This window comes from Theobroma cacao, chromosome 4, assembly GCF_053813885.1.
Source record: "Theobroma cacao isolate CCN51 chromosome 4, ASM5381388v1, whole genome shotgun sequence".
In the NCBI taxonomy this organism is placed as follows: Eukaryota; Viridiplantae; Streptophyta; class Magnoliopsida; order Malvales; family Malvaceae; genus Theobroma; species Theobroma cacao.
This window is the reverse complement of record NC_142642.1, coordinates 34,376,489-34,400,035: the sequence shown is the minus strand read 5'-3', so window position 1 is coordinate 34,400,035 and position 23,547 is coordinate 34,376,489. Positions and strand designations below refer to the sequence as shown.

At 33.5% G+C, this 23,547-nt stretch overlaps 3 protein-coding genes and 1 non-coding gene across 5 annotated transcripts; 1 reads left to right on the top strand and 3 right to left on the bottom strand.

Moving 5' to 3' along the window:
• Positions 1–5,457: 5,457 nt before the first annotated feature.
• LOC148763335 (putative aldo-keto reductase 2) lies at positions 5,458–8,569 on the bottom strand. Its single transcript, XM_007034046.3, has 4 exons — positions 7,742–8,569; positions 7,449–7,621; positions 7,268–7,370; positions 5,458–6,054 (listed from the first exon to the last, which is right to left on the bottom strand). Exons 1-4 carry the CDS (start codon positions 8,159–8,161, stop codon positions 5,716–5,718), a joined length of 1,035 nt encoding a protein of 344 aa, XP_007034108.2. The 5' UTR covers positions 8,162–8,569; the 3' UTR covers positions 5,458–5,715.
• A 173-nt stretch (positions 8,570–8,742) lies between these two features.
• Positions 8,743–11,117, bottom strand: LOC18602572 (putative aldo-keto reductase 2). Of its 2 annotated transcripts, XM_018119239.2 has the most exons (5): positions 10,509–11,117; positions 10,224–10,396; positions 10,036–10,138; positions 9,820–9,914; positions 9,134–9,303 (listed from the first exon to the last, which is right to left on the bottom strand). In XM_018119239.2, exons 1-5 carry the CDS (start codon positions 10,926–10,928, stop codon positions 9,234–9,236), a joined length of 861 nt encoding a protein of 286 aa, XP_017974728.2. In that variant the 5' UTR covers positions 10,929–11,117; the 3' UTR covers positions 9,134–9,233. The 2 variants fall into 2 exon arrangements, with proteins under 2 accessions (XP_007034107.3, XP_017974728.2); XM_007034045.3 differs by lacking the exon at positions 9,820–9,914 and having other exon boundaries at positions 8,743–9,303; positions 10,509–11,105.
• Positions 11,118–12,260: 1,143 nt separating this feature from the next.
• On the top strand, positions 12,261–12,353 carry LOC148763334 (small nucleolar RNA snoR8a). Its single transcript, XR_016026093.1, has one exon. It is a non-coding gene; the product is annotated as a small nucleolar RNA snoR8a (small nucleolar RNA).
• An 8,245-nt stretch (positions 12,354–20,598) lies between these two features.
• Positions 20,599–23,116, bottom strand: LOC148763333 (putative aldo-keto reductase 2). The gene is made up of 4 exons (XM_007034043.3): positions 22,446–23,116; positions 22,164–22,336; positions 21,966–22,068; positions 20,599–21,258 (listed from the first exon to the last, which is right to left on the bottom strand). Exons 1-4 carry the CDS (start codon positions 22,863–22,865, stop codon positions 20,920–20,922), a joined length of 1,035 nt encoding a protein of 344 aa, XP_007034105.3. The 5' UTR covers positions 22,866–23,116; the 3' UTR covers positions 20,599–20,919.
• Positions 23,117–23,547: the final 431 nt, after the last annotated feature.

Sequence of the window (23,547 nt, the reverse complement as noted above, 5' to 3'; positions counted from 1 at the left end):
AAGCCTTTCTGTTGCTCGAGTCAAGTTGCTGTTGGGAAATAGTGATCTATTTTGCTTTCCCTGGAGACAAGTATCACAAACATCGTCCTGTTCATCCGTTATAGGGAGGTTTTGACCAAACCAGTAGATGCCATATGCAAACCCAAAAGATATGACGGACTCAGAGTTGTTAACATTTGCCAATAAAAAATTGCACTGCTTGGAAAATGATGGTGGCGTTATGGGGTGGGGGACAAAGCATTCTGAAGACATTTACTTCTTGAGAAATATAGGATTGGCAAATCCCCTTGGCTCCCATCGACTTCACAGAGCGGGAGAATGTCAACGACGTGGAAATACATTGTCAACCTTTCATCTGTTGAAGGCGTTCAAAATCTTGCGGGATTCGAAGCATGCCAATGGATTGTGGGCAATGGCTCAAATGTTCTTTTTTGGTTTGACCAATGGTTATTAATGGGTCCTTTTCTGAGCAATACTTTTTTGAGACTTTTCTCCTTATGCGTCAACAAGGAAGCTAAAGTCTCTAACCTTTGGAATCGAGGCTCATTGAATATTCCATTTCGTCGGACCCTCTTCTCTTCGCAGTATGATACATATACTAAGCTCCTTGACTTACTTGCACGCTGATTCTCCTATTGGATAAAGACAGACAGACTTGTTTGGAAATATGATCCTAAGGGAACTTTCTCTATCAAATCATTTAACTCACTAGTTGCCTCGAGTCCCAGGGAGCAACATGTATGGTTCTCGTCCTTATGGAAACTCTCCATCTCTCCCAAGGTCGAATGTTTTCTTTTGTTACCATCCTACACTCTGTTCCAACGAATCTTTTCTTAGCAAACGAAGAATCCAGCACTTTATGAGACGTAATCAAAATGTGTTTGGTATGGCACCGAAGAGGAATCTTGCTGGCACATTTTGTTAAATTGTCAATTTAGTTGGATGGTGTGGTGTTATGTACTTGATTGATGGCAATTATCATGGGTGGCCCCCTGCTCCTTAGCCTCACGCATCCAGAGTTGGTCGTCATGTTTTCACTGTGCACGACCTAGAAATGTTGGATGGTTACCTTTGGTGCAACCTATGATTTCTACAGCTGGCTAGAAATGAATCGGTCTTTAACAAGAAAGGTTGGAATGGTGAGGAAATTTTTTTCCTTATCCGTATGCGATCTGCTTTCTGGTTGCTTGCATGTGATGGCATGGATTTGGTTGATGAAATTGGGTGATGGATTGAGTCCTGGAAAGTAGGGGTTCATCGCACTCTTCTCCACCAACAGTTGGATGTGCAATGGTACCCACCACCGAGGGGAACTTTGAAATTTACTGTCGACAAAATCTCTAAAAGAAAATCAAGACCATCAGGATGCTTTAAGGAGTAGTTAAAGACTCTAATGGCATGTTTGGTCAAGAGAATGGCTTAGTCATTCCCTCTCTATTCTTCAAAAAATTTTCCTTTCATTTGGTTTGTTTTTTTACTTAGAATGGTTATTCTTCAAAACTTTACAAAATCTTGGAATGGCTATTACATCTCTCCATGACATTAGCTATTCCATACCCATGAGAATAGAGTCCAAAAAAAATTTTGGATTGAAATGTCTTTACTTTCAAAAATTACAATCCTATACCTACAAAATTAATATTTTAAGTTTAAAAATAAAAAATTATTAATATTTTAATCATTATAATTTTTTTTTTTGGTAAATAAGAGCTGGATGACCCAATTTTGTGCCTCAAAGTAGAAGGATCATACATATCATTCTAAACAAGGAACACAATTCTTTAGGAGGATTTATCAATCTTGTGACGCCTAGAGGACAACTTTGGGCCAAATTGGCCAAGAAATTTGCACATTGATTCCCCTCACGACAAATATGTCTAACCTCTGTAACCCACCCCTTTTGAATCAAGGAAATACAATCTTGAATTAATAGGCCATAAGGATGAGAAGATCCAACCCCTCCAGTAAGAAACTGAACAACAACTAACACATCAACTTCCAAGCCCAATGGACTAATTTGTAAACTCCTTACTAATAGTAGACCCTCCCGAATGACCCAGAATTCAGCTGTCAAACTATCAGTACTTCCAATATGGAGAATAAAGCCTCTCACCCATTCACCATTGGAGTTACGGATCAACCCGTTGCAGAAGCATGTTTTAAGCCAGCTTTATAAGCTCCATCTGTATTTAATAAAAAGCTGCCCAAAGCAGGCGGCCGCCACTTAATCCACTTCGGTGTCTTGTATGGTGCTTGCTTAGAACCCAAAACTTCCATAATTTCTTTAGATGCCATTCGAGCCTTTCTCCAAACAGTTTCTGGGCATTCTGCAAAACTGTCAAAAACCTATCTATTCCGACTTTCCCAAATTTCCCACAATGTCACCACAAATTGGGACCACTATGTACAATCATCCATAAATTTAATCTGCAACATACAATTAAGCCGCAACCAACTCTCCAAATCATAATTGAAAAAGTTATGCAAATCACCTATTGGTTACAGCCAGTAGTCCCACATTTTCCTCGCAAAGGAACAATCCCGGAACAAGTGTAGAGCAAATTCATCTGCCAATTGGCACCAATCACAAAAAGCTGAATCAACCATTCCTTTCTTCATATGCAACACATTATAATGTTTAAATTATTAAATTAAAATATGAATTAAAAAATAGAAAATATAAGTAGAGAAAAAAAATAAAAAATAAAAAATGATACTAATACTTTAATAATAAATTATTAAATTATTAGAATTCTAAAGTTTTAAAGTTTTAATGAAAATAAAAATTAAATGATTAAAAAAGAAAATTTTGCTTAATTTTGTTGGCACAAAGAGTATTTTTGTTTTTGATGAAAATAAATCTTATTATAATATAATAAAGAGTTTAAAAAATTAATTAAAATATTAATATTTTAATCATAATAATATTTAAATTATAAATAAAATATTAATATTTAAAATTATTAATAAAATATTAATATTTAAAATTATTAATAAATAATTATATATTATAATAAAAAGTATTATTATCTTTTTATCATTTATTCTTTTATTATTGTAAAATTATTTTTATCAATCAAACATTGTAATAAGTTATAATAGCAATTCTCATCTTATCTTATTATGTCAATTAAACTATATAATAACATTTTCAATATATTCTTATCGTATTCTATTTTCACAAAATTTCTATTTGATTCTATTTCGTGAAGCAAACGTAATATAAAAAATTTATTGTGTGATATTCTTTGGAAAGGATTTTAACTTTGTCGAAATTATGGTAATTAAGCATGCTTTGCACTTTTTTTTTCCTTGTCCCTTTTGCAACTACAAAGAAACTTCTCATCTAATATGACTCCAAGGTAGCCCTCTCCTGGGTCCTCCAAGGATGTCACTTTCCAGTATACCATTAGAGAAGGGAATTCATTTGCTGATTGTCTAGCAAAATATAGTGTGGATAAATACACTATGTTCTTTGCATGGTGGTAGCCTACTTCTTGACCAGCTTCTGGTTTTCTGCATGACACTGTCTGGATAGGATTATGTTATGGCTGCTGCACACTTGACTGTTAAAATGTTGAGGTTTTATTTAGGGGTATTTTTAAAAATAATATTTATAAATAAGATGTTTTTAAAAATAACTCTTTTTATAATTTTAACTATTTTTAATCAAGTTAGATAAAATAACCTTTAATAAAATTACATGTCATGGTTAGGTTATTACACGTCGTATATAAAAACATGTGACACGTCATGGTTAAGTTGTTAGATACCATGTACAAAAATATGTGATACATCATGTTAAGTTGTTATACGCCATGGTTAGATTGTTACACGTCATGTACAAAAACATGTGATATGTCATGGCTAGATTGTTACACGTTATGTACAAAAACATGTAAAACAATATGGTTAAGTTGTTATACGCCATTGTTAGGTTGTTACACGCCATGTACAAAAACATGTGACACGCCATGGTTAGGTTGTTGTACGTCATGTACAAAAATATGTGGCACGCCACGTTGAAAAAAAATTGTTGTTCAAAACACAAATTTCTTATCTAAAACACCTATTTTAACTAAAAAAAAATTTTGCTTTGAAAACTTACATTTATAAATTTCAAAATTTTGAATATATTGGTGTCTAGGTCCCGAATTGATCTAACTAAAAGCTATTTCAAACATCTATTATCATTTTTACCATTTTAGTTTTACCCAAAATACCTAAAAATCAAATTCCCCAAATAACCATCCACCCAAGCACATCAAAACCATCACTTGGTGTCTTGAAAGCGTAAGAAAGAGAAATATGAAAATATGAGAGAGAGAAATTAGAGCATAGCAAACGAATGCCGAAGAGAGAAATCGATAAAATTAAAGAGATGAGATGGTTAGAGAGAAAAATCAGAAGCACAAATGAAGAGAAATTATGATGAATGGTTTAATTTATTTGAAATAGTTTTAAAGATATTTTTATCAAATTATAATTAAATATGACTAAAAGCAAGAAAGGTTATTCTTCATAATCTCATACCCTATTTATGGCTTTCCCACTGTCCATGCTCCATAGTCCTTCCATTCCTAATGAATCAATGTATCTGCTTTTGTTAGAACTTCTCTTTGGAGAGGTTAAGGTTGTGAATGGTGTCAAGGCCAACACATAGGGATGTCAACGGGTACTCTATTATAGGGTACCCGTTGATATTCGATCTGGTTACACTGAGTTAAGGTGCCCAATAAATGGATTTGAAACAAGTTCGGGTAGTGATTTTACTACCCGAATCGGATTCGGGTAGGGTGAGGGTATCACACTTTGGATACCCGTTACCCGTTTACAATACCTTGTATTTATTTATTTTTTATTATTTAAATAGTTGAATAAAATTGTTGCGTTAGGACTTGAACCCAGGCAGGAAAGCACTCACCGTCTCCACCATTTGAACAAGCAATTTTCTTTGTTATATATTGTCAAAATAATATATTTAAAATATAGTTAGTTAAATAACTAATGTGATGATATGAATATATATAAATAAAAAATTATTAGATTATTAATTATGTTTAAATAATATGAATATCATATCATATCATATTACAAAGGAATATAATTTTATTTTTATTTTTATTAATTTAATTAATAGTTACTTTTATGAAATACGTAAATAAATATTATTGTATATGTATACAAATTCGAGTAATTGGATATTTATGAAAAAAAATTTAATAATTTTTTAATTTAATCGAGTTTTTAAACGAGTTAGGGTAATTATAAAGTAGTAAAAATGTAATAGGGTTAAAGTTAAGGTAGTAATTTTTAAAATTATTCAAATAATTAATAGAGTTAGGATAATTAATTTTGTATAGAGTTAAGGTTCGGATATCTCAAAATTATAGGATACCCGACCCGTTGACATCCCTACCAACACATTGCCAAAACATAAAAGCTAGAGAAAAGGGCTTTAGAATAAAAGCACATCAACATGTGCTCGTCCCACAAATTTTTGTTTAATTACCTTGGAACGGACAATCTCAACCATGACAAACTTAGACTACCCAGTTTGCAATCCATCACCGGAAGACCTATTGATACTTCTGACACAACATTTATTCTCTCAGCACCAAGTAGAGACTTATTGTGATTTTAAAACACATCCCCAAGGTGTTACATTAAGTCCGTAACTCATTATGAAGATTGCATCGATATGATAGCATGCCCTCATTCAGGTTTCCATGAAGACAAGGGAGGAGTTTGAGATTCAGGGTAGGTAGCGGCAGTTCCACCATATCTGTCTCCCTTCACGGCATCTGCTGAAGCAATGGATTCTAGCTCAAACATCTCTTCAGGTGTTAATTTCAAGGACAAAGCTCCTATGTTCTGATTGAAGTTTTTCATTTTAGTGGTTCCAGGAATGGGACAGACATCATTCCCTTGATGATGGACCCAGGCCAACGCAAGCTGTGATGGGGTGCACCCCTTCTTTGCTGCTATCTCATTAACTCGCTCATAGAGGCGTTTGTTATGCTCCAGATTTTCAGGTTGGAACCTTGGTAGAAACTGTGACAATTGAAAATTCATTCAATTGATTGTGTCATAAAACATAAAGAGTAATCAGCACCAAACCAGTATTTTCTGTAAATAATAAAGATTCATGATTCAAGAAATTTCAGCTAGTGTTTGCCAACTCATGCCATCATTAGTTCTCAAAATGGACCTCATTTTGCTTAATTGCCCAACTACAGAGAGGATCTTTTATCCTCAAATATAATTTAAATATAGGCTAAATGCCTATTTGAAACAGATTTCACAGGGGTATAATTTTTAAAACAAACAATCACCATGCAGTTCCCTAAGTGCATTCCTGTACTCCAGAGTCCAGTCATTAACTTCAGTTGTTGAAATTAGGAGGACTGAAGCTCATTACCTAATTTATAAATCAACTGGGAAATCTGATAGAAAACTTCCAATCACATGTAGCAGATGTCTCTTCTATGACACAGATATCAGTCGAAGTAAACAGATATCCTCTACAAACTTGCCTTAAGTTTGTCTTATTTTAAAGATGCATTAGAAGATTGTTAACTGTTGCGATAGTAAAAACTTCACCTTAGTAATGGTTATTAACTAATGGATCACAAGAGAGGCCTGCATAACTCAAGGGGAGGAGCCAAATAGAGGCAAACTAGAATATAAACGTATGGTTAGCCCTCTGTTATTAAGAAGAACGTAGGCATTTTGAAAAATATATTCTTAATGGGATTTGAAGCTTAACACGCCTGCATAATACTTCACTAGATAGTTACCCTATATACATAAGACTTCACTACATAATGGTAATGGAATATGACAGAAAAGAGGAAAAAGTTATGGACATACTAAAATTTCAGTCCTTAACTGGTACACCCTGACCGAAGTACACAGTTGGACTGATGAAGAATGTACCACTTACTTAATAGACCCAATTCACATGAGATATCACTAAATTAGAAAGAAAAAGCTCGCTAGCATTAAGGCACTTGGAGACTAAAATTGGGAGGTCTTCTTCACAAAGTAGACCAACCAAGATGGAAATGTTGCAGAACAAATTAAGCTTCAAGAAAATTTAGCTGACAGATATAAAAACTCGGGTCATGTCTATCGATGTGGATGTTCTTTGATTCACATACCATACTTGATAAAATCTATCATACCATAAAATTTGATATGGCTAAAAGTAACAGGTAATTATTTCTTATGAACAATTATCCAATTGTGAAAAATAGCTACAAACCTTCCTGTAGTCATCATCAGAAAGAGTTTCTACCAGTTTAGGCCCTGATGATAAGAATCCTCTCCCCAGAGGACTGTAGGCAACAATCCCAATCCCAAGGTCCCTGCGAGATGAAAAGGAATGAGACACTAGAATTTACAATTTCAAATGATTTAAATTATTACTCTTATCCATGGCTAACCTGCATGTAGGAACTATTTCTTCCTCAACATCTCTAGCCCACAAGGACCATTCTAACTGCACAGCAGTTATTGGATGAACAGCATGTGCCCGCCTAATAGTCGAAGCAGAAGCCTCAGATAACCCTATGTATTTTACTTTACCTTCTTCAACTAGTTTCTTAAGTTCTCCCATCTGGGCAAAAAATTAAAAAAACACAAGGAACTATTCATAAAAAGACCAAGATGCCTCATTCCTTAACTAGGTCATAACAAAGAAAAAAAGCAGGGGACAAAATTCAAAACAAAAACAAACCGTGACTTCAATGGGAACCCTGGTGTCGATCCGATGCTGATAATAAAGATCAACACAATCCACACCAAGACGCTTCAAGCTACCTTCACAGGCCGCCCTCACGTACGCGGGGTCACCACGGATTTGCCTTGCGCCTTGAGAATAGTTTATACCAAACTTGGTAGCCAATTCAACTCTGTCTCTGAAACCATGTTTCAGTGCCTTGCCAAGGAGGATTTCATTGGTATGGGGACCGTAATTATCAGACGTATCAAGAAAGGTTACCCCAGAGTTGAAAGCATGGTGGATGAGAGCAATCATGTCAGATTCAGGCTTCGGAGGACCATAGAAAGCTGACATGCTCATGCAGCCAAGGCCCTGAGCAGACACTTCCAGGCCTTGAGAACCCAACTTGATCCTCCCAACTTTTGCAGTCGCCATGTGTCACTGGTGAGAATGAATAGCTAAGCTAGCTGAAGCGGTTGCACAGTGGCAGGAGGTGTGTTGTTGATGAAGTTGCGGTTCAGTGTCAACTGTTAGAGTAGTACTTAATAGTAGGTGGTGACATTAAGAGCAGGAAAACGTTGGAACCGATAGTTCCATGTGGATTCTGCAACAATGTTTTTCATTTTTTTTTATTTATATTGATTTGTGTTCTTTTAGAAACTATGCGGATTATAAAATGGGGGGAATTTGGGGAAAAGGGGTAATGAATCTCCAATATATTATACTTTGCTGCCTCCATAAAAAAGTATGGATTTGTTTGGTGACTGTTTTTATGACAAAGCAAAATTATATGATATATACTTTTCCCAAAAAAAGATATAAGGCAAGACCAATATAAAGATTAAAAATAAACCAATAATTAAAATATAATATAAAAAACATCTATAATCTTAATTTTTTATTATTTTAAATATATTTTTTCTTTTTTCTTTCAAAAAATAAGATGTACAACAAATGTAATAACCAAACAATAATATATTGCATTAAAATGATTGACAAACTTATAGGAGAATGGCTAAAAAGCAAGCACAATAATATTATATATATATATATATACATATAATATAAAATGTATTGAAACATTTGCTTAATTACCTTAGAATAGACAATCTCAACCATGACAAACTTAGATAGCTACCACATACCAAGTTTGCAATCTATGATTATAATTCTAACGGAACATTTATTCTCGAAATACAAAGTAGAAACACTCGTCAATCAATATGGTAGCATAAGCCTCATTCAGGTTTCCATGAAGACAAGGGAGGAGTCTCAGAGTCATGGTAAGTAGAGATACCTTCACCATATCTATCTCCCTTCACGGTATCTACTGAAGCAATGGATTCTAGCTCAGCCATCTCTTCAGCTGTTAATTTCACGGACAAAGCTCCAATGTTCTGATTGAAGTTTTCGATTTTGGTGGTTCCGGGAATGGGACAGACATCATTCCCTTGGTGATGGACCCAAGCCAACGCAAGCTGTGATGGGGTGCACCCCTTCTTCACTGCTATCTCGTTAACTCGCTCATACAGGCGTTTGTTATGCGCCAGATTTTCAGGTTGGAACCTTGGTTGTGACTGTCACAATTCAATATTCATTTCAAATGATTGTGTCATAAAAGATAAAGACAATCAGCCACAGACCATCAATTTCTGTAAGTAATACAAGTTCGTCGATTCAAAACATTTAATCAATGGATCACATGACACACTTGCATAACCCAAGGGAAAGGGGCATTTTAGAGGCAAACTACGACATAAAGGTATAGTTAGCCCTCTGTTATTATGAAGAAGCTAAAGAAGGTTACTACCCAACATGTTTTTGCATTTTGAAAATAAGTTTTGAAAGAGAAGGGGAACAGGTTATGAACATACTCAAATTTGGATTCTTAACTAGTCTACCCTTACCCAAGTGCACAGTTGGAGAATATACACTTAGACAGTACACACCGACATGTAAATAAACCCAATTCACATGAAAGTCCCACTAAATTAGAAAGAACAAGATTGCTGGCCTTGAGGCACCCAAGACTAAAATCGGGAGGTCTTTACGAAGTTGGCTAACAAAAAGGGGAATGTTGCAGTACAACTTACACACTTAAAAAAATCTGGCTGTCAGATATAAAAGAATTCTTGTTACGTCTGTAGACTTCTAAACTTTCTTGTGCAAGTATTGATGTGGATTTTCTCTGATTCACATATCATGATCAAAAAAATCTATCATACCATAAAATTTTGATATGCCAAAAAGTAACAAATAATTAGTACTTGTTATGAACGTATATCCAATTGTGAAGAATAGCTACAAACCTTTCTGAAGTCATCATTGGACAAAGTTTCCACAATTTTAGGCCCTGATGAAAAGAATCCTCTCCCCAGAGGACTGTAAGCAACAATCCCAATTCCAAGTTCTCTAAGAAATTAAAAGGAATCACATTAGAATAAGGTTTCTAAATCACTAATTTTTAAAAAATTTGTCAGTCTTGTGGATAAGTAACCTGCAAGTAGGAATGATGTGGGCCTCAACATCTCTAGACCACAAAGACCACTCCAACTGCACAGCAGTTATTGGGTGAACAGCATGCGCCCTCCTAATTGTCGAAGCAGAAGCCTCAGATAGACCTATGTACTTTACTTTACCTTCTTCAACTAGCTTCTTAAGTTCACCCATCTGAGTAAAAAAAGAAAAGCAACAATCAATAAAACGATGAAGAATTCTCATTTCTTAACTAGATCATGACAAAGTAAAAAGCAGGGGACCGAAAGCCCAAACAAAAACAAACCGTGAATTCAATGGGAACTCTGGTATCAATCCGATGCTGATAGTAAAGATCAACACAAACCACACCAAGACGCTTCAAGCTACCTTCACAGGCCGCCCTCACGTAAGCAGGGTCACCACGGATTTCGTTCTTGCCTTCACTGTAGTCTAAACCAAACTTAGTTGCCAATTCAACTTTGTCTCTGAAACCATCTTTCAAGGCCTTGCCAAGGAGAATTTCATTGGTGTGGGGACCATAAACATCAGAGGTGTCAAGAAGGGTAACCCCAGAGTTGATTGCATGGTGGATGAGAGCGATCATGTCAGCTTCAGGCTTCGGAGGGCCATAGAAAGCTGACATCCCCATGCAGCCCAGGCCTTGAGCTGACACTTCCAGGCCTTGAGATCCCAACTTGATCCTCCCAACTCTTGCAGTTGCCATGTTTTACTGGTGAGAGTGAATAGCTAGCTAAAGTTGCTGCAGACAGCGGTCAGTGTTGTGTCGAGGAAGTCGCGGTTCAGTGTTATCTGTTGAAGTAGTCAGCGGAAAGGGCAAGGAATCCACAACAGTATACTTTGCTCCCTGATTAAGAATATGGATTTGTTTGGTTATTGTTTTTATGACAATGGAAAAGGAAATGATAAAAGGCAGATCAATAATGATCAATAGTTTTGTTCATACATTCGTTTCAAGTGGTCCTTGTGGTGTGTCGCCTTTTGTGCAGAGATTTTTTTGTAATTGTATAGTTCCTTTCTCACACCAGTTTCTATGCCATCAAAATCTTGGGCTGACAAGGCTAAAGACTTACAATGGCATCAAGTGGGTGATGGGTGGATATAATTTTGCGTTTTAAAAAAGAAAATAATAATCAATAATGCATTTAAAAAAATGATTAAAAATAAACAAATAATTAAAATATAATATCCATTTTGATATAATTATTTGGTTAAAAGATTTATTCAACGTTTGTAATTTTTTAATTTTATTCAATTTAATCTTTATACTCAAAATCGAAATAATTTAGGATTTTAATTTTGAAAATTACATCAATTTAGTCTATTTTTCTAATAACATCTAATTTTACCGTTAAATGATGATATCAGTGCTGACATAATTACTGATGTCAGCGTTAATGTGTCACATTTTGATGACATGACGTTAAAATAATGACGTCGCATGTCACGTGGTATTATATTATGACGTGGTAGTGTTGACGTGGTACTGATATGTTGACATGTTAATATCACGTGGTAGATTAAAAAAATTTTTTAAAAAATTTTACTAAGTCATAGAGATTAAATTGAATAAAAATATATAGCATAAGGACTAAATTGAATAAAATTGAGATGTGGATGGACTAAATTAATAAATATAAATCTTTAAGTAGATTATTGATATATTTATTAATAAGCCAAATATTTAAGTGTAAAAGATTTATGGTATTAAAAAAATATATAAATATTTTCTTACTTGATTATTTGATTCTCAAATATATAAATTTATTTATCTTTTTTACAAAAATTAAGTTTGAATTCTCCTTCCATAAAAAAAATTTGAAAAAATTTTATACTTGAAGTCAAATTTAGATAAATAACTTGTACTACGTTAAAATAAAATAATATAAAATGACTAAATAAATTCTTTTTTCTTCTATTTGTAATAGCATAAAAATTTGAATTTTATTTAACTTAGTTTTTAGCTTGAGCTAAAGTCAAATTAGCAAAATATGTTGATTTAGTTTTTTCTTTTAAAAAAATGAAGAACGCAGATATGAAATTAACAATGATGATAAAAATAATTTCTCATTCTGATTTGCTTAATTTGGACATGACAAACCTCTTATTACAACCATAGAATCTAAGTTCTATCTGTTCAATTATTTATTTATTCATTTATTATGTTTTTATTTTGTAAATATTTCAAGTTATATTTTTTAAGTTAAAATTTCATATATTAAAGACTGCATTTATAATTGATAAAGTTAATATAACTGTAAATATTTGTATAATTTTATTTTATTAATAAATTTTTTGTAGATCTAAATTAATAATATAAATTTAAATTTAACAGAATTTGATTGTGGTATTTGAATTTAAATAAAATCGTTTTATAAAAAATTTTGAGAAAATTTAAATAAAAGGTAAATTGGGTAAGAGTTGAATAATGTGTATTTGTAAATTGTGAAAGTAGTAACTAAATTAACATATTTTGCTAATTTGAGTAAATTTAAATAAAAGGTAAATTGGGTAAAAGTTGAATAATTTTAAAAAAAATGTGTATTTGTAAATTATGAAAGTTGTAACTAAATCAACATATTTAGTCATTTTATATTATTTTATTTTAACATAATGCAAGTTATTCATTGAAATTTGACTTAGGTATAAATTTTTTTCAAATTTTTTTTTTATAGAAGGAGAATTCAAACTTAATTTTTGTAAAAAAAATAAATTAATTTACATATTTTAGAATCAAATAATCAAGTAAATATATATATATATATATATATATATTAACACCATAATCTTTTACACTTAAATATTTAGCTTATTAACAAGCATATCAATAATCTATTTAAATATTCTTTTAATTTAGTCCTTCAATATCTCAATTTTATTTAATTTAATCCTTATATTATATATTTTTGTTCAATTGAGTCCTTATGAAATGGTAAAAAATTTTTTTAATCTAACACATCATCATGCCATGTCATCATCTCAATGCCACGTTATCAATATGTGACACGTTGGTGCTGATGTCATCTTTTAACGGTAAAATTGGAAGCTGTTAGGAAAACAAATTAAATTAACACAATTCTCAAAATCAATAGATTAAATTATTTCGATTTTGAGTATAAAGATTAAATTAAATAAAATTAAAAAATATAAAGACTTGATAGATCTTTTGACTATAATTATTTTGTTTAAAAGTAAAATCATGTATGCAACCCCCATTTCCACGTGTCTCATAAACTTTTGCTTACTGACCTTGGAGCGGACGACGTCAACATGACAAACGTAGATACCTACAATCAAGTTTGCGATCTATCACTACAAGACCTAGGGTACTTGTAAATATAACACTTTATTTTCTGAATATAAAGCAGAGTACTCATCAAAACTTTAAAGCACATGATGCTGCTCATTGTGAAAATTGTATCAATGTGGTGAATGGAAGGCCGTCAATCCTCACGCAGGTTTCCGTAAAGACAAGGGAGGAGTTTCAGATTTGCGGTAGGTAGCAGTGGTTCTAATATATCTGCCTCCCTTCGCGGCATCTGTTGAAGCAATGGATTCTAGCTCTATCTCTTCACGTATAAATTGTAAGGCCAAAGCTGCAATATTCCGATTAAAGTTTTCAATTTCTGTGGTTCTAGGAATGGGACGGACATCATTCCCTTGGTGATGGACACAGGCCAATACAAGCTGCGATGGGTTGGCATTCCTTTCTTGCTGCTCTCTTACTAACTTGCTCATAGAGGCGTTTGTTATGCTTGAGATTTTCAGGTTGGAACTTTGGGTAGTTACTGTGACAAATGAAAATTAATTCCAACGATTGTTTCGTCAAACAAAAAGACAATCAGCAGCAAGGCATTCTTTTCTGCAAATGGAACTAATTAATTTGGAATTCACGTTGTGAAATTTATGAATTAAGTCATAATTTTCCTCATCCAAGAAATGTGGAAAAAAAAAAAAAAAAAAGGCCATCCATGCAAGTAGTTTCGGTCTGCTAGAGATGACTGGAGCTAAAGCGGGAGGGGGCGTGCTTTCCATCACTGTTTATCTGAAGATTGGTCGAGAGACAGCCCCCTCTATATATCTTGAAAGCTTTCTAATCCGATTCAGATTCAAGGTCTACCACCAACTTTCGAGTAAAATTGGTTGAAAGTCCTTCCAAAGATTGCCACATCACTTCATAAATTTCATCACATTAAGGTAAAGTGTTCCACTTGAGTGATGTAAATTGTGATGCTCTTTTTGTCCCTTTCAAAATTTCTTTTAGTAATGATTTTAAATGGAGACAAAATGTTCCCTAGGTGTTTTTTTCAAAGGACAATCCTATCTCATTACCTAACTTTTTATCATAATTCACTTTAAATCTAATAGTATTAAAAATACACTTAGTTTCAAAATTTTAAACATCACTAATGAATTTTATAAAATTATTAAAATATCCAAAAAATTAAAAAGTCAAAAATATTAAAAAAAAAATCACCTTCAACTTTCAAACTCTCTCCTTCTTATTGGATGAGCCGATTCTGCATTTTTTTTTTTGGTTACAAGAGAAACCATCTAGATGCCAGATGAAGTATTAAACTCCAGTGGCTTTGGATTGTCACTTTAATTTTACAAACTTAATTAAATTGTTGTGTTGTGTTTTGGAGCAATCGTTTTGTTTGTTTAGAATGCTGGATAAGACTCTGCTTTTCTTTACATATTTCTACCTAAAGGATTTTTCCACCTATTTGTTCGTTAACTTCAAAGCCTCGGGTAATCAGGCAAAACATTTGGCAACACTTGGATTAAGCACCTACCCACCACCGCCAAGCTTAGTTGCTCCACCAAACCAAATTCGTCCCCTCAATCCTGTTGATTATTGAGGAAGAGACGAAGAATCTGAAAAAAATCTAGAGAAAGTTTTGTCGATTATTGAGAAAGAGACGAAGAATCTGAAAAAAAATCTAGAAAAAGTTAAGAGATGGATAAAGCTCTAATTGTATTGTCTTTTTTTTCAACTTCACATTGTCAGTACAACAGATTTTTTATAGTCAAGTCTTCATGTAAAATCAAAAATATAATAATAACCTTAAACAGTTAGAATATTTACAAATATACCATTGCACATGTCAAAATATAATATCTAACACCCCCCCTCAAGAGAAGCATGGATATTATCTATGCTCATCTTGCCTAACAGATAGGTGAATTGTGCAAGTGGTAGCGCCTTAGTAAAAATGTCTACCAATTGATCCTTAGTAAAAATGTCTGCCAATTGATCCTTAGTAAAAACATGCTAAGGACAAATAACTCCTTCAAGAACTTTATCTCGAATAAAATGACAGTGCAGTTCAGTATGCTTAGTCCTCTCATGAAATATAGGATTTTTACAAATGTGAATAGCAAACTGGTTATCAAAAAATAATGAACTAAAGCAATATGAGAAAAACCAAAATATTTGAGTAGAGACAAAAGCCATATAGCTTCACAACAAGCAGCAGCCATAGCACGATATTCAGCCTCTATTGAACTACAAGCAACAACTGATTGCTTTTTAAATTTCCAATTAAAGAGAGATTTACTAAGAAAAACTCCAAAACCAGTAACAGAACGTCTGGAATCTAAGCATCTAGCCCAATCATTATCAATAAAAACCTTTAGTTGAACATCAGAATCAGAAGCTAGTAAAATACTTTATCCCGGTGCCTTTTTAAGATACTTAAGTACCCAATAAGCTGCCTATAAATGAGTGGTGAGGTTGCATCAAATTGTTTTTGTGATTTTGATTTTAATGATAATTCTGGTAGAAGGATGAGCACCCAGCTGAGTCTTGAGATATTAGATGCCAATGGAAGCAAAGTCCTTGTACAAATTTAATCAGACACCCAATTCCATCGGAAAAGATCGATGAATAGTAAATAGAAAGATCAAATAGATATAAAACTTATGACATGTCATTAGAAAATTAAAACATTAACTAATTAATTGTGGAACTTATATGTCTAATATCAACATTAAATTGTTCAAATTGCATAAAAGAGACTAAATGCCAAATGGATCAAGCACTACTTTCTGCGCTTGGTAGATGCAGTCTTGTACCCACACTTACAACGCTTGTCCCAAGGTGCACGCCAAGTCTTCCCACAACGCCCACTGCTTTTACTTCCGACCCTCACCACCTCCGTAAATAGAGGTGTAGGGGAGGGTGGTTTTATAGCAACTCTTATTTTTTAAAATTTTAAAATTTTATCTTTATAATACTTTTATAACCTATTTTTAGTTTTTTAGAATTTTAGAATTTTATTTCTATAATAATTTTATATTTTTTTCTTTTATTTTATAATTTTTATAACATATCATTATGTCATTTAAATTTATATTTATCTTGCATCTTATGATAAAGTTATTGGAGATAACAAATGACTTTTCAAAAGCTTTACAACTCAAATCTCAAGACATATTAAATGTAATTCGTTTAGTATTGTTATTAAAAAACGTCTCTAACAATTGGGAGAAATGAATGAAACCTTTGTTTGTGTCAGTAAAGAAGTTTTGTGAGAATACGAAATTAAGATTTTTGACATGGAGTTAGATATAAAGGTAAAAGCCGTCTTTAAAAGGATCATAGCACAATTGAACACCATTATTGAGTTGAGTTGTTTTTTTCTGCTATTAACTCACTCTTGTAAGAATTAGATTTTAGATTTATAAGAATATGGTGGAGTTGCTCACTCTTGACATATCCTTGGACTCTTATAATGATTTCAAATTGTTTGATGTTGAAAGTATTTGTAACTTTGTAATTAAATATTATCTTGGTAACTTTACTGAATATGATAATATGTGTTTGAGCTATCAATTGGATCTATTCAAGTTTGACATTCTTCATAATCAAGCTTTGAAAAATGTATTTATACTTTTTGAATTGTGTCAAATGTTAAAGAATACGAGAATATCAAAAGTTTAATTTCTTATTGACAGATTGATGTAGACTCTTCTAGTTTTCAATATAACATCAAAGTGTATAATATTAATTATAAAACTTGTTAAGAACGAGACTCGTAATAAAATTTTAAATGATTTTATTAAAAATTCGAATAATTCAAGATTTTGATATTAATTCAATAATGCCTTCAACTCTATGAAAATATTGTCAAGCTCAATTAAAAATATCCAATTTTAACATGCAATAGTTATAAAAAAATATCTTTATTTTGTACTTAACATGTAATTGGAGTTATTTATATAATTTTTATATGAATTTTTTCCATCTAAATTATTTTATGTTTTTGTTAAACACTAAACTATGGGTGTGACTATTTTATGGACATTGTCTTTACCCCTCAAACACGAATCCTAATTCTGTCACTGATAACGAGGATAGTAGATTCATCTCCATTCCCCTAAAACACCTTGATAATTCCTTTATTTGCCTAGAGCCTTAACCTTGATAATGGAAATTATGTTGCAGTTGCACTAATTGAGATGCCCTTCATGGCTTCCTTCCAAAAACTTTGATGGTTTATAGAAGCTACCACACATATCTGACCATTTCTTTAGATTTATATACATGATTTGTCCCAATTGTACCTACCCAAAATACTAATACCACCACTACCTAAAAATGAGATTAATCACTGAGAGATGTGGGAGAACTATGGACCTAAATAATAATTAGAGAAAAAAACTATACAAGAACAAAGTGATTTTTTGGACTAATCTAGAATCATACTACCAATAACTATACCCAAATAGATTGAACAAATGAACTTCCTTAAAGCGCAGGTACAAATGACTCTAAACAATATTGTAAATTAGATAAGGCGGTATCATCCACAAAACCTCCCAAAATAATGTAATTCAGATAGGTTCTCAAAATTTGAATTGCATATAATTTTTATCTTTATAATTTAAAAAGTAAATTACTACTAATTCCCATATTTTTACTGTTAAACAGGAACGTCCTTTTGTCAATATTTTCATCAAGTGTTGGCATGATAATTAATGTGGATAAAAATTAAATTATGTGATTTTTCTTTTTCATTCTCTCCTTTGTTCTCTCTCTCCCTTCAGCTAGGGGCCAGCCGATGACAGTAAAGGGTCTGCTCTAGCCTTATTGATGCCTTGATGACGATTGGAGCCAAATTAACCCATGTTACCTATTCGACGGGGGAAAGAGATCGAGCTTGGGGCAAATCTGGGCCTCTACCGTTGCCGGCTGCCGCTGACCAACGAGAAAGAGAGGGAGAAAAAGAGAGACGAAAGAAAACAGTAAAAAAAATAAAAAACAAAAGAAAGAAAAACTCTACTTTTTTATAGATATATTTTATAAAATTATAATTTAAAACAAATATTTTTTATTGCACCCTTTTTCAATGTAATATGACTTATGAAATTAAAAAAATATATATATAAAAAAAAAAACTGCTTTGGCTGAGCAATTAGGTACTTGTGTCACGTGACAAGAGTGTGGTCCCAGGGTGAAGAAGAAAATGGTGCCGCCACCGTGTCTAAACTCAGACATGTACAACTTGACCTCTTTTTTTTTTATTATCCAAGCACTAATGAGAGGCCAGTCAATGCTGGCGTTCTAGATTGCAATCGTACAGTGACTTTCTACACATCCCGGAGTCGCCATGGGTGGTAGCTATCGGGTCTTAATGCAATCACTTTCGGGTACAAAATAAAGTATTCCACGATAATCTACGATGATTATTTGACTAAGTCGTTCAACTAAAAATTGCATAATTTTTTATTAGTTTAAGATCAACTTATGTTTAAATATTTAAAGGTGGATCCATCAAAGCGATCAACTCAATCCCTTTTTCAATTAATCTCGTATTTTATATATTAATTATAGAGATACCAGCTTTCCTAATCCATGGGGGATGGTGAGTGGTGACTTCATTGCATTGCTGTCCCACAAATTAAAAATAGAGAAAATGCGATGCTTGTAGATTAAATCTAATTATTACCGTTACCAAAGACCAAAAGAAGGAGACAAATTAATCGAGATTAATCTATTTGTTTAAATGAGTGGGAAGAATTTAATAGGTGAGAAAGAAGCGAAATGAGTGATAGTCACCAAAGCAAATGCCAACTTCTTGTCGGCCAGGGAAACTCTTTTTGAACTCTTGTGGACAGGGTTCATGAACCAGTGTAGCTAGCTCAGTAGAAAATGGGGTCTGCCCATGGGTGCTTTAGCTAATGAATCCATTCAAACAAAAAGATTTTGCACACGTATAACTGAACTAGATAGATTATGACATTAATAATTTAATAATTTTTTGATATTCATCACAATGGTTTATTCTATTGACTACAGTAAATATTGTTTAATCCCCTCTTCAAGTTTTATCTTAAAGCGCAGCTGCTACAGTAAAGAATACATAGTTGGCTCATTTTTTTTTTACTTTATCTTAATCCTATACTCTGGATTATGCAAAACGATAATCAGGGTGAGTATATTAATGCAATTCATAAGCCTAAAAGCTTATGCAAAGAGTAATGAATTAATCCAATGCATACATTCCCTTAAGAAGGGGTTGATCCGCTTGGTGGTTTAATAGCTAGTTGGTAGTAATATTTGGCCAAATTATTATATTCTTCATTGCGGTGAGCAAGTACATGAATCTAGTGATCATCCACCTTCAATTAGTGGGAAGTATAACAAAAACTAAAAAAGAGAGAGCTGCTCATCATGCATGTTGCTTCATCATTTCACACATAAAAATAATAAAAATAACAATAATAATAATTACAATGTTTTAACTTTTTGGAGCTTTGCTTTTAGTTATGTACTTTAGTAGCTTTAGATCGAATATATTAGATTTTCCCAATAAGTTTGAAAACAATTAACTAAACACATATTTACTTAAAAGTAAATTAGTGGTTTGCGAGACTCCATATTAAGCAGAAAACAAATAATTAAGGTGGTAATGGGATTCCTTTTATCTTGTTAATTTCGTTTTTGTTTGTCCATTTCCCAGCAAAATCCATCGGTGGTTCCAAAGCCTTAAGTTACTCATCAAAGGTCGTCTAAAATCTAAGGAAAATTAGGATTAATTAATTGAAAACCTATTGCTTATGGTGTGGGGACGACGGGATCTAGATTGGTCCCATGGATGGGTCACCCACAAAGTAAATGGGCTATTGGTGCAGGTAAAACCATACATAAATAAATAAAATAAATAATAATGTTTAGTGACAAAGGAAGCAACTAATTATTTGATCATTTTGGAATGCACAGTGAGCAATTACCTAGACGTCTTCGTTTCATCCTTTTCTATGCTCATATTTTCTTTAAGTTTTTGTCCAATGAAACCAAATATTAATTTGTTGGGGGGAGAGATTCCTCGTATTATAAAAGAGAAGGAAGCATAGTTGAGATCAAAACATTTCAGAAAGACAGAAACACTTTCTTTTTCTTAACATGATCAAGTCAGGAACATACAATCAAGTTTGCCAGCAATCATCAGAAGACCAAGGATACTTCTGATATAACACCTTATTTACTGACAAACTTTTGCTTAATTACCTTGGAACAGACAATCTGAACATGACACATTTAGATAGCTACAATGTATCACTACAAGACCCGTTGTACTTCTGACAGAATATGTATTCTCGGAATACAAAGTAGAGAGACTCGTGATTTTAAAACACAATGCAAAGTGTTACCTCATCATGAAGATTGTATCAATATGGTAGTCTAAGCCTCATTCAGGTTTCCATGAAGACAAGGGGGGAGTCTCAGAGTCATGGTAGGTAACGAGAACGCCACCGTATCTGTCTCCCTTCACGGTATCTACTGAAGCAATGGATTCTAGCTCAGCCATCTCTTCTGCTGTTAATTTTACGGACAAAGCTCCAACGTTCTGATTGAAGTTTTCAATTTTGGTGGTTCCAGGAATGGGACAGACATCATTCCCTTGGTGATGGACCCAAGCCAATGCAAGCTGTGATGGGGTGCACCCCTTCTTCGCTGCTATCTCATTCACTCGCTCATACAGGCGTTGGTTATGCTCCAGATTTTCAGGTTGGAACCTTGGCAGTGACTGTCACAATTGAATATTCATTTTAAATAATTGTGTCATAAAAGATAAGGATAATCAGCCACGGACCATCATTTTCTGTCAATAATGCAGATAAGTTGATTCAAAACATTTAATCAATGGATCACAGAACACACTTGCATAACTCAAGGGAAAGGGCCTATTAGAGGCAAACTAGGACACAAAGGTATAGTTAGCCCTCTGTTATTATGAAGAAGCTAAAGAAGATTACTACCCAACATGTTTTTGCATTTTGAAAATAAGTTTTCTTGAAAGAGAAGGGGAACAGGTTATGAACATACTCAAATTTCGATTCTTAACTAGTCTACCTTTACCCAAGTCCACAGTTGGAGAATATACACACCAACATGTAAATAAACCCAATTCACATGTAAGTCCCACCAACTTAGAAAGAAAAAGATTGCTAGCATTGAAGCACTTGTAGACTAAATCGGGAGGTCCTCATACGGATTAGGCTAACAAAGAGGAAATGTTTCAGTACAACTTGAGCATTAAAAATATTTAGCCGTCAGATAAAAAGAAAAAAATTCTTGTCATTTCTGTAAACTACTAAACCTTCTTATCCAAGTATTGATCACATTTCATGATTAAGAAAATCTATCATACCATAACATTTGATATGCCTAAAAGAAACAGATGATTAGTATTTCTTATGAAAAATAATACAATTGTGAAAAATAGCTACAAACCTTTCTGAAGTCATCATTGGACAAAGTTTCCACAATTTTAGGCCCTGATGAAAGGAATCCTCTCCCCAGAGGACTGTAAGCAACAATCCCAATTTCAAGTTCTCTAAGAAATTAAAAGGAATCACGCTAGAATAAGATTTCTGAATCACTAATTTTTTTGTAAAAAAAAATAAATTGTTAGTCTTATGGATAAGTAACCTGCAAGTAGGAATGATGTCGGCCTCAACATCTCTAGACCACAAAGACCACTCCAACTGCACAGCAGTTATTGGGTGAACAGCATGTGCCCTCCTAATGGTCGAAGCAGAAGCCTCAGATAAACCTATGTACTTTATTTTACCTTCTTCAACTAGCTTCTTGAGTTCTCCCATCTGGGAAAATAGAAAAGGGCAACAATCAATAAAAAGATCAAGAATTCTCATTTTAACTAGATCATGACAAAGAAAAAAGCAGGGGACGGAAAACAAAACAAAAACAAACCGTGACTTCAATGGGAAGCCGGGTATCAATCCGATGCTGATAATAAAGATCGATACAATCCACACCAAGACGCTTCAAGCTACCTTCACAGGCCGCCCTCACGTAAGCAGGGTCACCACGGATTTCCCTCTTGCCTTCAGTATAGTCAATACCAAACTTAGTAGCCAATTCAACTTTGTCTCTAAAACCATCTTTCAAGGCCTTGCCAATGAGGATTTCATTGGTGTGGGGACCATAAACATCAGAGGTATCAAGAAGGGTAACCCCAGAGCTGATAGCGTGGTGGATGAGAGCGATCATGTCTGCTTCAGGCTTTGGAGGACCATAGAAAGCTGACATCCCCATGCAGCCCAGGCCTTGAGCTGACACTTCCAGGCCTTGAGAACCCAACTTGATCCTCCCAACTTTTGCAGTTGCCATGTTTTACCGGCGAGAGTGAATAGCTAGCTGAAGTTGCGGCTGACAGCGGAGTTCCAGTCAGTGTTGTGTCGAGGAAGTCGCGGTTCTGTGTTAACGGTTAAGCAGTAGGTGTACAGTTGAGGGGAGGCTTAAAAAAACAGGAAAAGTTGAAACCGATGACATAAGGGCCGATGTCATAGTGGCTCAAAAGGACTAAGAGCCTATGGTACATTTGACTGTGGAGCAATTTTTTTTTCTTAATTTACTATATATTGTTTTGAATTCTTTTCAAACAGTACCAAAGAGTTGGGAAGAATTATTTTACAAGTTAGCGGACGGATTATAAAATGAGGGATCTGGAAAGAGGATAATGCATCCAGAATATTATACTTTTTGCCCTTATTAAATATGTGGATTTGTTTGATTATTATTTTGATGACATTGGAAAAGAAAATAATTCTCAAAAATAATGTAATTCAGATAGGTTCTCAAAATTTGAATTGCATATCATATTTATCTTTATAATTTAAAAAGTAAATTACTCATTCCCATATTTTTACTGTTAAACAGAAACGTCCTTTTGTCAATATTTTCATCAGGTGTTGGCATGATAATTAATGTGAATAAAAATTAAATTATGTGATTTTTTTTTCATTTTCTCCTTTGTTCTCTCTGTCCCATCAGCTAGGGGCCAGCAGATGAC